Consider the following 15,318-nt stretch of genomic DNA (forward strand, 5'->3'; position numbering starts at 1 on the left):
CTGAATATTTTAACTTGAAGACCGAGGTTACTTTAGAATTCTTCCAAGCTTTAACTGACGCATGCTTTCTCAAGTCCTGAAGAGTATCAGTATCTAAACAATGTGTCTCAGGATGATTCAAGACACTGACAGGAACCTGAAACTTTGCAAATATTTGAGTTTTGTTAACAATAAAAAAACTTATTTCATCAACTTACATGGACCTTAGTTTGCTTCGTATAAAGTTATAAACCATTGGTGAAAACGTTTTGTACAAATAAAAATTTCCATAAAGATAGTCATTGTAGATAAGACGACAGATTTATTGTTTGTGACTTATTTTCCAGTTCAGTCGCTTCATGTTTACTCCTACCCGGTTAATGATTACTAACAATCATTTAAACCTGCCAACCAGTTACATAATAGAATCAGATTTGCTGTGAACTGGCGTTTTTTAAAATGTTTTTAATTAGTTTGTGTACAGCATAATGAACCACTATCTATCATCCAAATCTTATTTCAACATTCTTTGCTTTTACTATCCCTAATTTTCTTGATCAACTGGAAAGCGCCACCATCACTTAGTTTGGAAAAACTCGTTTGGCGAGCGTTTTAAATAATTGCTTGTTCATTAGAGAGAAGCGTGTCAGTTTTTGTTTTTATTTAGAGGTGTTTTATTTTCTTCTAATCTTTTCCTCTGCCTTTGTACTTTTATTTCGAAAATAAACGGGCAACGGTCAGAAATGTGCATCTGTTTGTTATTTCTGTTTTCATGACGCAATTTCAGATTATTTCTGAGTAATAACATATCCATGTTTATTTTCATTTTCGAACTGACAACTGCGTAGTTAGAAATAGTGATTGGGTTATAAAATGTAATATCACACTTTAGGAAACATATACAATGCACTTTTGCTTTTAATTTATTCTATGTAATGAGTACGTTTCAATCATTATGATTATTTTCTCAGAACATACAGCGAACGATATTTCTAAACTTAGATTTCGTCACTTTGTTATTACGTTTCTGAAATTAATGTCGAAGCCTAAGCAAGAACACAAATGCAGTTATTATACCATTATATTGAAATTGCAACGAGGGAACCAGTGGTCTTGCTTAGGCTTCGATATTAATTTCAGAAACGTAATAACAAAGTGACGAAATCTAAGTTTAGAAATATCGTACGCTATATGTTTTGAGAAAATAAAACTAAAACCAACTGATTGCGGCTTACCTTTAAAAGAACTATATTCTCCAATGTATCTTTTTGTCAGATATCGAACAGTTACAGCTAGAGAGAAAAATAACATGTTGTAAGTACAGATATGAAAATTCAGTTTAAAAAATTGTTGTTTCTTGGCATTATGTTTAATATTGTCGTGTACAACAATCAAAATTCATGTTTATTTTGTTTTTCACTGGAAAAATAAACTGAAGTAATACATAACGAAACAAATTGGTTGGAGACCAAATCATTGTATTTCAAACATTAATTCCACAATTTTTTGAAAATATTTACCATATAAAATGTCCACTTAATTTTCTAGGAAGAATTTGTTTTTTTTTTTTGTTTTTGAATTTCGCGCAAAGTTACTCGAGGGCTATCTGCGCTAGCAGTCTCTAAATTAGCAGTGTAAGATTAGAGGGAAGGCAGCTAGTCATCACCACCCACAGCCAACTCTTGAGTTACTCTTTTACTAACAAATAGAGGGATTGACCGTCACATTATAACTCCCCCACAGCTGAAAGGGCAAGTATGTTTGGTGTGATTGGGATTCGAACCCGCGACCCTCGGATTACGAGTCGAACGCCTTAACACACTTGGCCATGCGGGCCTTTCTAGGAAGAAAAGGTGGCATATGAATAAATTGGACTCTTTTGATAAACTTTAGCAAAGTTTTCAACAGAACAAATAATATGAAACGAAGTACAAACGAGCTTTTAAATTCACTTCAATAATTAGATAATATTGCACACGTAGTACAAAAAAAAAAAAGACAAAAGATAACTGTACGTAATCTATGAGGCCCGGCATGGCCACGTGGTAAAGACACTCGATTCGTAATCTGAGGGTTGCGGGTTCGAATCCCCATCACACCAAACATGTTCTCCCTTTCAGTCGTGTGGACGTTATAATGTGACGGTCAATCCCTCTATTCGTTAGTAAAAGAGTAACTCAAGAGTTGGCGGTAGGTGGTTATGACTAGTTGCATTCTCTCTTGTCTTACACTGCTGAATTATGGACGGCTAGCGCAGATAGCCCTCGTATAGCTTTGAGAGAAATTTGAAACAAACCAACCAAACCTAATCTATGAGACTAATGAACTATGTGCGGAATGACAAACTAAGACATTTTGCTAAAAGACACGCATTAGAAACACATTTAATTCTATTTGTCTATTAATGTACTATTAAAAATATATATCAATCAGTCCAGACAATCAATAGCCTAACTTTGACCCAAATTTTCAACGGATTTCCTGGATTTTTTGAGTAGTTGAATATTTATCATGGAATACACGTGTATTTCTTACTTACTTTAAAAAATTACCTAAATTCATTAAAGATTACGTATTTGATTCAATCTCACACAGAATATAACAAAATAGTCATTTAAGAAGTCTTTTTTTTTTTTTCAAGAAGTAAGACTTTTGTCAGAATTACACAATTATTTAGTCAGAATTGCAAAATATTATTGATCACTCAGAATAATGCTGTATAAAAGAAGACATATATATGAAATCAAAATTAAAATTTTGTATTTTTAACTTTTCTTTGGCCCGGTATGGCCAAGTGTGTTAAGGCGTTCGACTCGTAATCCGAGGGTCGCGGGTTCGAATTCCGGTCGCACCAAACATGCTCGCCCTTTCAGCCGTGTGGGCGTTATAATGTGACGGTCAATCTCACTATTCGTTGGTAAAAGAGTAGCCCAAAAGTTGGCGGTGAGTGGTGATGACTAGCTGTCTTCCCTCTAGTCTTACACTGCTAAATTAGGGACGGCTAGCACAAATAGACCCCGAGTAGCTTTGTGCGAAATTCAAAAACAAACAAACAGACTTTTATTTTTTGAAATTCAATTACGAGGTACCAGTACGTAACACTATGATGGTGATAAATGAAATAATGTATTCCCAAGGCACGTGACGGCAATTTCACTTTGATATGTTTAGAGTTTTATATTCACTTTGATATGTTTAGAGTTTTATATACACTTAGTAATTTCTCTCAACCAGACGGAAAAATGGCCAAATTCAACAGATAAACTATATTTGATTAAATATGTGAATACACAATATTTTTAATGAAGATATTTTAATTGAAATAAATTTAAAATGAAAAAAAAAATCTTATTGGAACGTTTTAGACCTTTGAAATGCTTTACGCTGAGAATATTCGGACTTTTTCAAATAGTTGAGTAATCGTTAAAAAGTGGTACAGCGGCATGTCTAGTGCTAGAAATTGGGTTTCGATACCTATGGTGGGCAGAGTACCGGTAGCCTACTGTGTAGCTTTGTGTCTAAGTTACAAAGAAACAACTCGTCAAATCACAAAATTAACAATTAACTAATATATTAAAAACTTTCTAAGTAATTACTTTTTGGGGAACTAAGCACAGCCTAAGATTTAGCGTACTGGGCTGTAGATGTGCTAGTTCATCTTTCATGTCCCGTTATCGAAAAAACAGAAATTAATGAAATCGGGCTACACATTTTTTGGTTAGACAAGAATAGCCAAGAATTGACAGTAAGTGCTGTTATGTCGCTGCTTGTCCTCTAGTCCATCAATTCAATATTAACGAGGGCTAATGCAGATAGCCCTTAGATAGTTTTATGAAGATATTAAAAAACAACAACAAAAATAGATACTGGAAATCTTTAGCTTGAATGTTTAGCCTCTGTCGTTCAAATTGAGAATTACACTGTCTTACATGTTTAGTAACACAGGTGTTTGCAATAGTTAAATATTTTAGGTGTCTCTTCAATTTTTTCTCTAACTATCAAACTGTTTCACATCTCAAATAAAAAAAAACGTACTGAATACAGCTATAATTTTATTTATGAGACATTGTTTTAACACATTGAAACGAGCATGAGTACGTTTACCTAGTTATGTAAGTAATTGGTAAACAGGAACCTTTAGTGACTTTGGCAACATTAGCAAATTTCAACGCCACCTTCGTTATAAAACTGACGCTCTTAACTATAGAGTATGAACTCACATTATTTGTGTGCTAAATTGTTTGTGGGTTCCCGGGTCTATTGGTCACTGGGTTCATAATAACTAGTTGCACACACACAAGACAATGTATACAAAAATACCATGAATATTAAAATTAATCCCACTAATTACATATTGTATGTATTAGAAAAAAAAATGAATGGTTTCACTCAGCGTTTTTGGTCATTCATTGCTTTGAATGTTTTAACAGGAAAAACAAAACTAGATATTATTGTTATCCCCATGCAATACGTGAACCTAACTAATAGTTAAGGGTATAAAAAGAAGTCGGTAATTTTAGTGTTCAGGCTAAGCCTACGTAACAGAATTTTTAAAACGTTGTCGAGCAACCAATCAGCAAGACAAAAACTAAATTTACTAGGCTTAAGTACGTTCGTTTAACTGAACGTAGCATTCAGTTTCTTACACAGGTTAGTTGAAAAATTTAAAAAACCACAGTTATAAAATGAATAAACTTGTTATTAAAAGTTATTGTTTAAAGCTAGCCAGATTACTTACATTCCCTAATCTGTCAATATAATCTATAAGTTGGAAAGTAGAAAAGGATAAAAAAATAAAACTGACACCATTAGTAGAGTTATTTACAAAGTAGTTCATGGAGTTGAAAAAACGAACCAAAGAGAAAACCCGGAAAAAAATCAGTAAAATCTCGGTTTGAAAAATAAATCAACAAAAAACATTTTACAAAAAAAGGTTTTGATGAATGTTATCAAAAGATTGATGACCTTAGTGCTAATTAGGAAGTTTTAATTTTGTGGTTAATTTTAGTATCCTAATGACAAACTTAGTGTGAATATTTACTCTTTTTTCTAAGTATTTACTTTACACGTTTAGATCTACAAATGAAATAAGGACGTTTAACTCGCGAAATATCAACTTGTATTTGAACAAGTCATTGACATCAGCAAGTGTACGTTGGCGTATTCGTAAAACATTAAGTTAAACATTTCGCTCTTGGTTTTTATTGCACATGGCACATTTCCTTCCAATATATTTAAACTGCTTTTTTTTTCTTTTCCTAACCTCTGTTTCTTGAGAAGACGTCATATTTTAAAGGATAATTATACAAACACGTGTGTTTATGGTTAATTACGTAGGTTCCTGTCTCACATAATACGTAAATGAAACTAAATCTATAAGTTTAAAGGTACTTGATTATAAGTTACGAAATATGATACATTATTGTAATGTGTTTTTAAACAATATTTTTATATTAGCAAATTTGACATCTATGAAGGGAATGGGCATATAAAGGCTTAGAATCACAAACGTTAGTTCCAGAAGATATCATTGAAATAATGTAATTTTCAGAGCCGTTAATTTAAATATATACAAATATGATAAGTATTAATACTTAGTACCTTACAGCACGGCGTTTAATAGGATGTCATCGTGTATTTAATATCATAATCTATGCGGTACAATGTTTAGTTAAATATGACCCAGTGCTTAAGAGCATGTCACCCCTGTAGCGCAGCATATATCACCTAGTGTTTAATATAGACATTCCAGTGTTTACTAGCATATCATTCAAATTTTGCACAGTATCACTCAGTGTTGATTAACGTGCTTCTTAATGTTGAATGCACATCAGCCGGTGTTTATTAATACACCACGCGAACTTTTGTAACATAATAGTGTTTATCGACGTAACATCCGAATGTCAGTGAAATTCCAGTTGGTGCTTAACAAAATACTACTTATCATTAATCACTTTTCCAAATCACTGGGGTACTGAGGATATTTTTGCACAGCTTAAGGATGCGCAGCAGCACTCGTATCAATAAATATTGGGGTACTTAAGCACCCAAAGTCCACAAGACAACCAGTAACGGAGAACTCGTCTAATATGTCATTTGGTTTTAGTAACAAATCAGCGTTTTCAGAATCGTTTAACTTAATTCCAGCGAACTTTCTCTCGTTTAATCTTAATTTGTTTTATCTCGTTAGCCTTTTATTAAAAATTACTGAAAATATATTACTTTCATCTTTCTTTAATATTTTAGAGAAAAACACAACAACCTTATATGCATAAGAAAATTTACATGTATCGTAATAGCTTTGCAACAAGAAAGTACTTGCAGGAATAATTCGTAATTTTAAGAAACTGCTTTGGATCATTTTGAATTTCGTGCAAATCTATACAACGAATATTAGGATTAACAGTAGGATTATACGTTCTCACTGCTGAAAGGGCAAGCATGTTTGATGAAACGAGGATTCAAATCAACGACCTTCAAATTGCGAGTCAAGTGCTCTAAGACTAGCGGGAAGGCAGCTAGTCATCACTACCCACCGCCATCTCTTGGGCTACTCTTTTACCAACGAATAATGGGATTGACCGTCACATTATAACGCCCCAACGCATGTTTGATGCGACGGAGATTCGAACCCATGCCCCCAGATTACGAGTCAAACGCCTTAACCCACCTGACCATGCCTGGCCTGAAATGAATTGACAGAATCAAAACGAGTTACAAATAACGATAAAAGTAAAGGATATCAAACATAAAAGGAATATATCATACTTATTTCGTGTTGTTCTGATAACATTAAAACATAGAAAAGAGTTATTAAACATGCTAATAAAGCAGTGTCGTTGTTGGCCTTAACAAATCGTATTGATAAAAACTTCTTTTAACGCCTACAGTAGTTTTTTTTTCTCTTTCATAAATGCGTTCTATATACCTTTTTATGTATAGATGTAACATCTATGTGTACGTTATATCCAAACTTATTTTGTGTTAGCTGTAGATCTCGTGACAAGTAGAGAATAGTTACCATAAATTATTATTTGACAAAGTTAAAAGGCATGAAAAAACATGTGGAATAATTTTTATGAAAAAAGCAATTTAATGCATCTCAGTAAAACATTTTGAGCAGAAATTTCCATCCTTCAGTTAACGTTTTTTCAGAGTGAATGATTCTTTTTCCGCCTTGTTTGTTTGTTTATTTTGAAGTTAAGCGAAGAGGTACACAAAGGACGAATTGTGTTCTGCCCACTACGAGTATCGAAACTTGATTTCTAGCGTTGTAGGTCCCGCAGATATTTTACGTTGTGTCACTGGGGGTAGGATTTTCCACTTAGAATAATAATTAACGAGTTTTAATAATAAAGTTAACATTAGAAGAGAAACCAGAAACTTTTAGGAACCAAATTAACAAAAATAATACATCACATCTTTGAAATAACTTATTAAAAAATAACCACTAAAAAGCCAGTTAAAGACAAAACTGAGGACTTTTTATAACTATTACAACATTAATCGAGTGATTGTTGTGTTGAATTTCACGCACAGTCTATCTGAAATCTATCTGCTCTAGCTGTTTTTAATTTTTAAAGTGATGGACAAGAAGGTAGTTAGTCAAAGCTATCTACCGTCACCTAGTAGGATTCTTTAATTCACAAGTGGAATCTGATGATCACAATCCCAAACTGCTTAGCGCGATTCTTTTATGTATTTTTTCGTTTTTGTTTTTGCTGATAACATTATGTAATAAAATATTTACTTTTTCTTGTTCCTGGGCAGAAAGTGTTATTTCCCAATTCCTTATGCCTGAAGTACTCAGAGGAGTAAGGCGAGCACTTTCACTAAGACATATTGGACTTTGAACGCCGCTACCAAGGAGCGTATAACGAAAAAATGATGAAATACTATATATGGGGGCTGATACTTAAAAGTGATTTACATTACAGTCACAAATTTCGAAAACTACTCACTTCTAAATATTTTTGTTCATTTTTGTATAACTTTAGTATAAATACATGTAAATCTTGATTCATATGTTGTTTTATTCAGACCTTATGTAAATGAAAATGTGCAAATTTGCCCGTTTTTACGTAGGAAATAGGTTAATTTCTAAATTTCATTATCCAAGTCCCAAAAGCAAAGTTTGAAGGGAATAATGGCCATTTTTTGTGCTTTTACAACATAAGCATTAATAAATAACACATACTATCCAGGAACAAAATTTGTGTTACATAGTGTAATGGAACGCGAAAGTTAGAATCTATGATCCAGTTCGGTTCTCTGAACATTAGACTGCATTCGGCCCTAACTGAGAGAGGCAGACGTTTGTTTATTTGTTTTGAATTTCGCACAAAGCTACTCGAGGGCTATCTGCGCTAGTTGTCCCTAATGTAACAGTGTAAGACTAGAGGGAAGGCATCTAGTCATCACCACCCACCGCCAACTCTTGGGCTACTCTTTTACGAACGAATAGTGGATTGACCCTCACATAATACCCCCACGGTTGAAAGGGCGTGGATGTTTGGTGTGACGGGGACTCTAACCCGGAGGTAGACGTAATTGACAGAATATTAAACATTGTAAATTCAAATCAGTGAGTAATTTTCTTCTGTCATTCTTTAGTTTTGACTCTGGATGAGATTTTTTTTAAAAAAAGAACAATTTAGGAATCTTTTTTAAATAGGAACTTTATTAACAGTTTCTTTGAAAGAGATAATTTTTGGAAGATTATTTTAATTAAGAACTTCAAAGTTTAATTATAAGCCTTGCTTCTAGATGACAGTGAAAATATCCAAAGCCTTTGTATTTATACTGGTGAACACTAAAATTCAGAGTATGTTTCCAGCAGTTGGTAGATTGCAAATAGCCTATTGTGAACTTTTGAGCTTAAAAACAAGCAAGTAGACATAAAATTAAACTTGTGTTTCTAATAGAAAACTTTCATTGTATTTTATTAGGCGTCCAATAATATTACAATGTTGTATTAGCTTTGTCTGTGAAGATGAGTAATGGGCCCGGCATTGTCAGGTGATTAAGGCACTCGACTAATAATCTGAGGATTGGGTATTCGAATCTAACATTCTCACCCTTTCAGCCGTGGGGACGTTATAATAATACGGTCAATCCCACTATTCGTTGGTGTAAAAGAGTAGCCAAAGAGTTGACGGTGGGTGGTGATGACTAGCTGCCTTCCCTCTAGTCTTACACTGCAAAATTAGGGAAAGCTAGCGCAGATAACTTTGCGCGAAATTAAGAAAAAAATGATGAGTGAACATGCTTATACTGTCTTAAAGTTTTTATAGGGCTGGTTTTGTCATATTTTACAAATGACAAAGTATTTAGTATTTTCGCCCCGAACAGTGGGTTATATTACACACAGGATAAACAATAAAGATAGCGACTCCTAAAGCTCTGGGTGCCGGTGTGGTCCAACGGCTGATTTGCTCGAATCGTGAATCAGAGGGTTCATGGTGCGCAGTCCGCTATTTCGATGCTTTTGTTCGCAGTAAGAATGATTGTCAAAGTCTATTATTCTGTCCAACAAGAGTAACCTAATAGATGGCATGTAACTACGTAGATGATGACGTTGTCGCTGTTGAGGTTGGGGGTGTTGTTACACAGCATAATGTTACAATTTTCTACTCATCCAACGTTGAAGTCACTCTTCTTTGAAATGTTGTATTTTGTGACTCAATACAGCGTTTTACTTCTTTAACTACAAGTCTTAGGAAAAGCTTAACTGAAGCTCACTGATAGGTCTAAGGTTACAGTACTACATTAGACGCTAAAACAACAATTTATTAACTATCTAGTTTTCTGTCGTATGTATAGCGCTTTCTCCTATCTCCAGCACGTACAATTTTTTCACAAAACGTTATATGTACTTTTACATTGGTGAATCATTTTCATCAAGATCAGGTCATATTTTGGTATGCTTGAAATGTTGGCAACCACAAGCTACAGGTTTCTTTAGACCAATCGCGACGTGAGAGACTTATCGATCGTCTCTGACCCAGGAGAAGCACACCACTAGTATATAAACGGTAAGGAAGCCGCATGGACAATTTAAGTAAGAAACAAATGTTCTAGCTCTGTAATTAACCTTTTGCTGCAAACAATTTACAAAATCAATTAATCTTAGTATACTTTAAATTACTGTAGTCTGTTGCTGGTACGGCGGTAAGTCTACGGAGTTACAACGCTAAAATCAGGGATTCGATTTCCCTCTGTGGACTCAACAGATAGCCTGATGTGGCTTTGCTATAAGAAAAACACACGGAAACCTACTCTAGCATTTCTTCTTACTGCTGATACCGTTTCGTAAGCTTTCAAAGTTAAAAAATCAATATCTCACAATAGCTAACAATAATAAAAACGTTTAGGCTACAATAACAGCAACAATACTTTACGTAACTCAGTGTTCTGTGCTCTAGTTAGTGGATAGTTTTCTCAAATCAAAATATATATTACTTAGCTAAATCAAATACAAATTAATTCCGTATTTAACTTCGAAACTCAATTATTTTAGAGATAGACCTTGATATTTCCCTGAGATTTTCATCGTATAGCTTGGTTAGTATACCTAACCAAGGTAATTACAAGACCGTAAATTGTGATATTTAAAATACATAAATAAAATGTCACTTAATAAGTATTTAATTTTTTTCTTGTACGCCAAGCATAAATAATTATTAAAATAAAAATAATCGACTACAATGTTGTGGCTCATCACTGATTATGAAGAGAGTTGTGTACATTAAATTAAAAAATAATAATAATATTTAAATTCTTAAAGTCAGATGACAACCACAGCCCATATAAAGTCGCAGTGGAACGGAGTATCAGAACTACATTTTGATATTGTTTGGCGTTTTGTTAGTAGTCTGATTACTTTTGAGAAGAGTGTATAACAGCACTTTCCGACACGAAATATTAATATACTTAGATCACAAAGATGTGTTCAGGTCAGAGATACAGAATTTTTAAGATGAGGGTATTCTTTATACTTCATGACTCTGGAAGACAAAAGAATGTGAATCAAGAATTAACTTGGACAGGTGATAATCCACGAACACAAAGATCATTTGCAAAAATCGTTTGTTTGATCCAGACAACAGTACGCAATCATCAAGAAGGCTATCTGTCTGGAAAAACGACACAAGCTGCTTCTACGACATATCTCTTCAATCGTCGTATATCTCAAGCAGTTGGACAATAAAACGAGTATTCAAGCTATTTTGTACCTAAATGTAACGGCTAAATCGACGGACGTAACGACTGTGAATTTCTGTGCGACAACACATTTGAAAGCAGCGTAAGGAAAAACAATTGCACTGATTCATACATTAGAGGGATGCTAGACAGCTTTAAAGAAAATGCGGAATGCTTTGAACATGAAACTTTACGGTAAGACTTCTTGCAACAGAGAGTTCTCCAGAGGGCTGTTGTCCAAATGGAAGATCGTCTGATAAAGCATGACTGGACGTGGCGACAGAGACTGTAACGACGTGGTGAGGCCCTAAAATCCTTATAATGTAATTTACGTAACCTCTATACGTAAAGTCTGTCGTTGAAACAGTCTTATTTATATGAAATGTATTTATTTTTATGCAGTTGCATTATCAATTGATCCGAGAAAATAACACTTGTGATATTTTCAAATAATACCTTTAATTGAATCTGAAAGTATAATATCGCTCTTTGTTTTAATGTAGATATTTGAACTTCAGTACAAGCGTGTATGGTAGTTTTTGTTTCATTAGCATGAGTTATACGCACTATTTTTCACTTTTGCATAATATCATTGTTTATAAACTATAAATATGATATAGTTTGTTTGTTTTGGAATTTCGCACAAAGCTACTCGAGGGCTATCTGTGCTAGCCGTCTCTAATTTAGCAGTGTAAGACTAGAGGGAAGGCAGCTAGTCATCACCACTCACCGCCAACCCTTGGGTTACTCTTTTACCAACGAATAGTGGGATTGACCGTCACATTATACACCCCACGGCTGGGAGGGCGAGCATGTTTAGCGCGACGCGGGCTCGAACCCGCGACCCTCGGATTACGAGTCGAACGCCTTACGCGCTTGGCCATGCCAGGCCTTAAATATGATATAGAGCGGATGTTAATGAAGTATTAAGTTATCTTTCATATTATTGCGAGCTTCATCCAGCACTGAAAGTATACACGAGATAGCAATATGAGAGATTGCACCAATGTTAATTATAATAATTCAGCCATTGGAGTGGGGTAGTAGAGTGAAAAAAGAGTGCAGTTGTACCCCCTTCTCCACCCGACTGAAACATCAGTCTCCGATTTCAAAATCCGACGTGGCCAGATGATTAAGGCACTCGACTCGTAATCTGAGAATAACGGGTTCGAATCCCCGTCACACCTTTCAGCCGTGGGGGCGTTATAATGTGACAGTCAATCCCACTATTTGTTGGTAAAAAGAGTAGCCCAAGGGTTGGCGGTGGGTGGTGATGACTAGCTGCCTTCCCTCTAGTCTTACACTGCTAAATTAGGGACGGCTAGCGCAGATAGCCCTCGAGTAGCTTTGCGTGAAACTAAAAACAAACCAAACCAATCGATAGTTTTGGATCATTCTGTTTACCTGTTGCATGTATTGTTACCCTTCTTTTCGTTTCAAGTTTTGCATTTCTTAATCCTTACGTTTGATGTTAGAACTTGAACAGCGCGACTGGAATACAAGTGTGAATAAATGTTTGATAACATCTTTATAGAATGCTGGAGTGATATAAATAGGGCAACTACAAATAACTGGAGGAAAAGATAAAAAAGTAACAGAATAATCGGAATATGTGATTTGTTTTCTTTGTTGTTGTTTTTTTTAATTTCGCGCAAAGCCACACAAGAGCTATCTGCACTAGTCGTCCCTAATTTAGCAATATAAGACAAGGCGGAGGGCAGCATTATCCCTCGTCGTCAACTCTTGGGTTACTCTTTTACCAACAAATAGTGATATTGGCCGTCACTTATAATGCCCCCACGACTGAAAGGGCGAACATGTTTGGTGTGATGGGGATTCGAAACTGTGGTCCTCAGATAACAAGTCGAGCGTCCTAACCACCTGGCCATGCCGGGCTCTGGTACACACAAAAAGTATTCCAACATCGCAACTGAGCGACTACGTTCCTTGTGAATGACTTCATGCTGAGTTTCAGAATGTAAAAACTGTCTTTAATGAACGTTAACAATAATCAGAGAAATAAACCTTTCTCCTCCTCATTCGAATTAGTAATATAGTTATTTGACCTGTTGGTTTTATACGTCTAGCTTTTTGTACACCAGCAAAATATGGGTTTATTTGTTTTTTGAATTTCATGCAAAATTACTCGAAGGCTATCTGCGCTAACCGTTCCTAATTTATCAGTGTAAGACTAGAGGGAAGGCGGCTAGTCATCACCACCCACTGCCAACTCTTGGGTTACTCTTTTATCAAATAATAGTAACACTGACCGTCTCATTAATACGCCCCCACGGCTGAAAGGGCGAGCATGTTTGGTGTGACTAGGATTCGAACCCCAAACCCTCAGATTATGAGTCGAGTGCCTTAACCACCTGGCAATGTCAGGCCGGGAAAAAGGGGAAAAAATCGAATGTTTTGTAAGAATTAAAAACTACAAAGTTTTTAAAGTTTTATCATTTGTTTTATAATGGTACCTATCTTTATTGTTTCAACCCCGTTGTAATGGCGGTTTGAAACAAACAAACTTTGTTTTCTCTCTTTCGGCTAAAATGTTTATGACACAGTCCGACATTTGTGCATGCACTTAATGAATAAATAATCCATATGTGTTATGAAGATTAGTGAATGATAAAACTATGGTGTCGGTGAAACTAAACATATTTTATAATGCGTACACGTCAGAGTACTTGTCTGCTTGAGATTCTGTGGATTATATTTTTGTCCATCATTGTTTCAAGCTGCATTTGTGTTTCCAAAAGTATACAATTTTTGTATATGGTGAAGTAGTTTTTTTATCTCCTCTAAGTGGACTTACAACGCTAAAAACTGGGCTTTGATACTCATGGTGCCACAGATTGCCACACATTGGGTTGTTTTGTGCTTAAGCTACAAACAAACAAATCCAACAGGGGCATTGCCACTATATCCTGCTGAGCAGGACTTGGATACCGGACCAAAACTCAGCACCCCGAAATGAGTTCTCATCCTCCTTGGAAGTCTTACTCATATGTTCTTCAAAGTAATTTGGTACACACACACAAATTAACATATTAGAAGCCCCGTTGGGATCGAAAATCTGTATATTACACACATAACTTCAAGTCAGTCATTGACAAGTAGTTCAACAAAACAATAGAAATAGAATGATAATGTACAGTAATATTAAAACATAAAAATAGTATGACAAGTGTCTTGACAACGTACATAAAATTTCTTCTTTTTTTCTCCAATAAAGCATTTCTTTCTGGTATATCAATGCTTTTATTTCACATACAAATAAGTATCAAACGGGAGTTAGGTATTTACTTACATACCTCGTGGACACTGAGAAAATGTTTTATAAATTATAGAACATAAATTATTATTTAGTTCTTGAGATGACAGAGAGAAAAAGGCCTTTCTGTAAACAAAATTTAACAATCATTGATCATTTGATATTTGAAAATAGCATACAGGATAGAACTAAGAAAAGTTTAAAAAGCTGTATCCGGTATAATAAGTTTAGAGACACGTGTTCCGACGAAGAATAGATACTTGCTTCCTATAGTTTTGAAGGAGTGGCACAAGTCCACTGCTTGGTTCACCTTAACCTTTCAAGTGCATCCCCCTCCATGAAGCTCAACACACTCTAAGCCGGTTTGACGTGTTCTTTGGTTCCGTACAGACCACTATCAGCCCTCTGCTTCAAGCAGCACAGTGTTCTGATATTACAGCATGGAATCAGAACAGAATACCTATCAGTTGACAGTGTGTGCTCTTGACTCGCCTCGTAACGGACAGTTTTCTAAATGACTATACATGAACTTGAGATTTCGCGTGTCTGACCGATACTCTTTTAAACTAGCAACATAAAAACGTATCAAAAATCTAGATTACTGGAGACATAAGGTCAGTGTTTAGTGAAGGACTGCCTTCGCCCATTCTGTGTTAATCGCTTACCAGGTTTTCGGCACACCTATTTCTAATTGCTAATATTTTATACAGAAAATACACGGAAGTGGATTTGTTTTAATCTTAATTTAAGTTTCTTCCTTTCTTTACTTAAAAACACCTAATTATTTTACGCGCGTAATTTTTCAAGTACTAAAGTCGTGTACTAGTCAGAAACATTAACTGTCAAATACCAACTTGCTTTTG

The 15,318-nt window shown here is 35.0% G+C and overlaps 1 protein-coding gene across 1 annotated transcript in view; it reads right to left on the bottom strand.

Annotated features, from left to right (window-relative positions):
- LOC143246293 (ras-related and estrogen-regulated growth inhibitor-like protein) overlaps positions 1-15,318 on the bottom strand; it is a 56,818-nt gene that overhangs the window by 6,494 nt on the left and 35,006 nt on the right. The window contains exon 2 of the mRNA XM_076492767.1: positions 1,215-1,271. Coding sequence (XP_076348882.1) covers positions 1,215-1,271 — 57 coding nt within the window. The remainder of the gene's footprint in view (positions 1-1,214; positions 1,272-15,318) is intronic.

The sequence above is a fragment of the Tachypleus tridentatus genome, chromosome 1 (genome assembly GCF_004210375.1).
Source record: "Tachypleus tridentatus isolate NWPU-2018 chromosome 1, ASM421037v1, whole genome shotgun sequence".
NCBI lineage: Eukaryota > Metazoa > Arthropoda > Merostomata > Xiphosura > Limulidae > Tachypleus > Tachypleus tridentatus.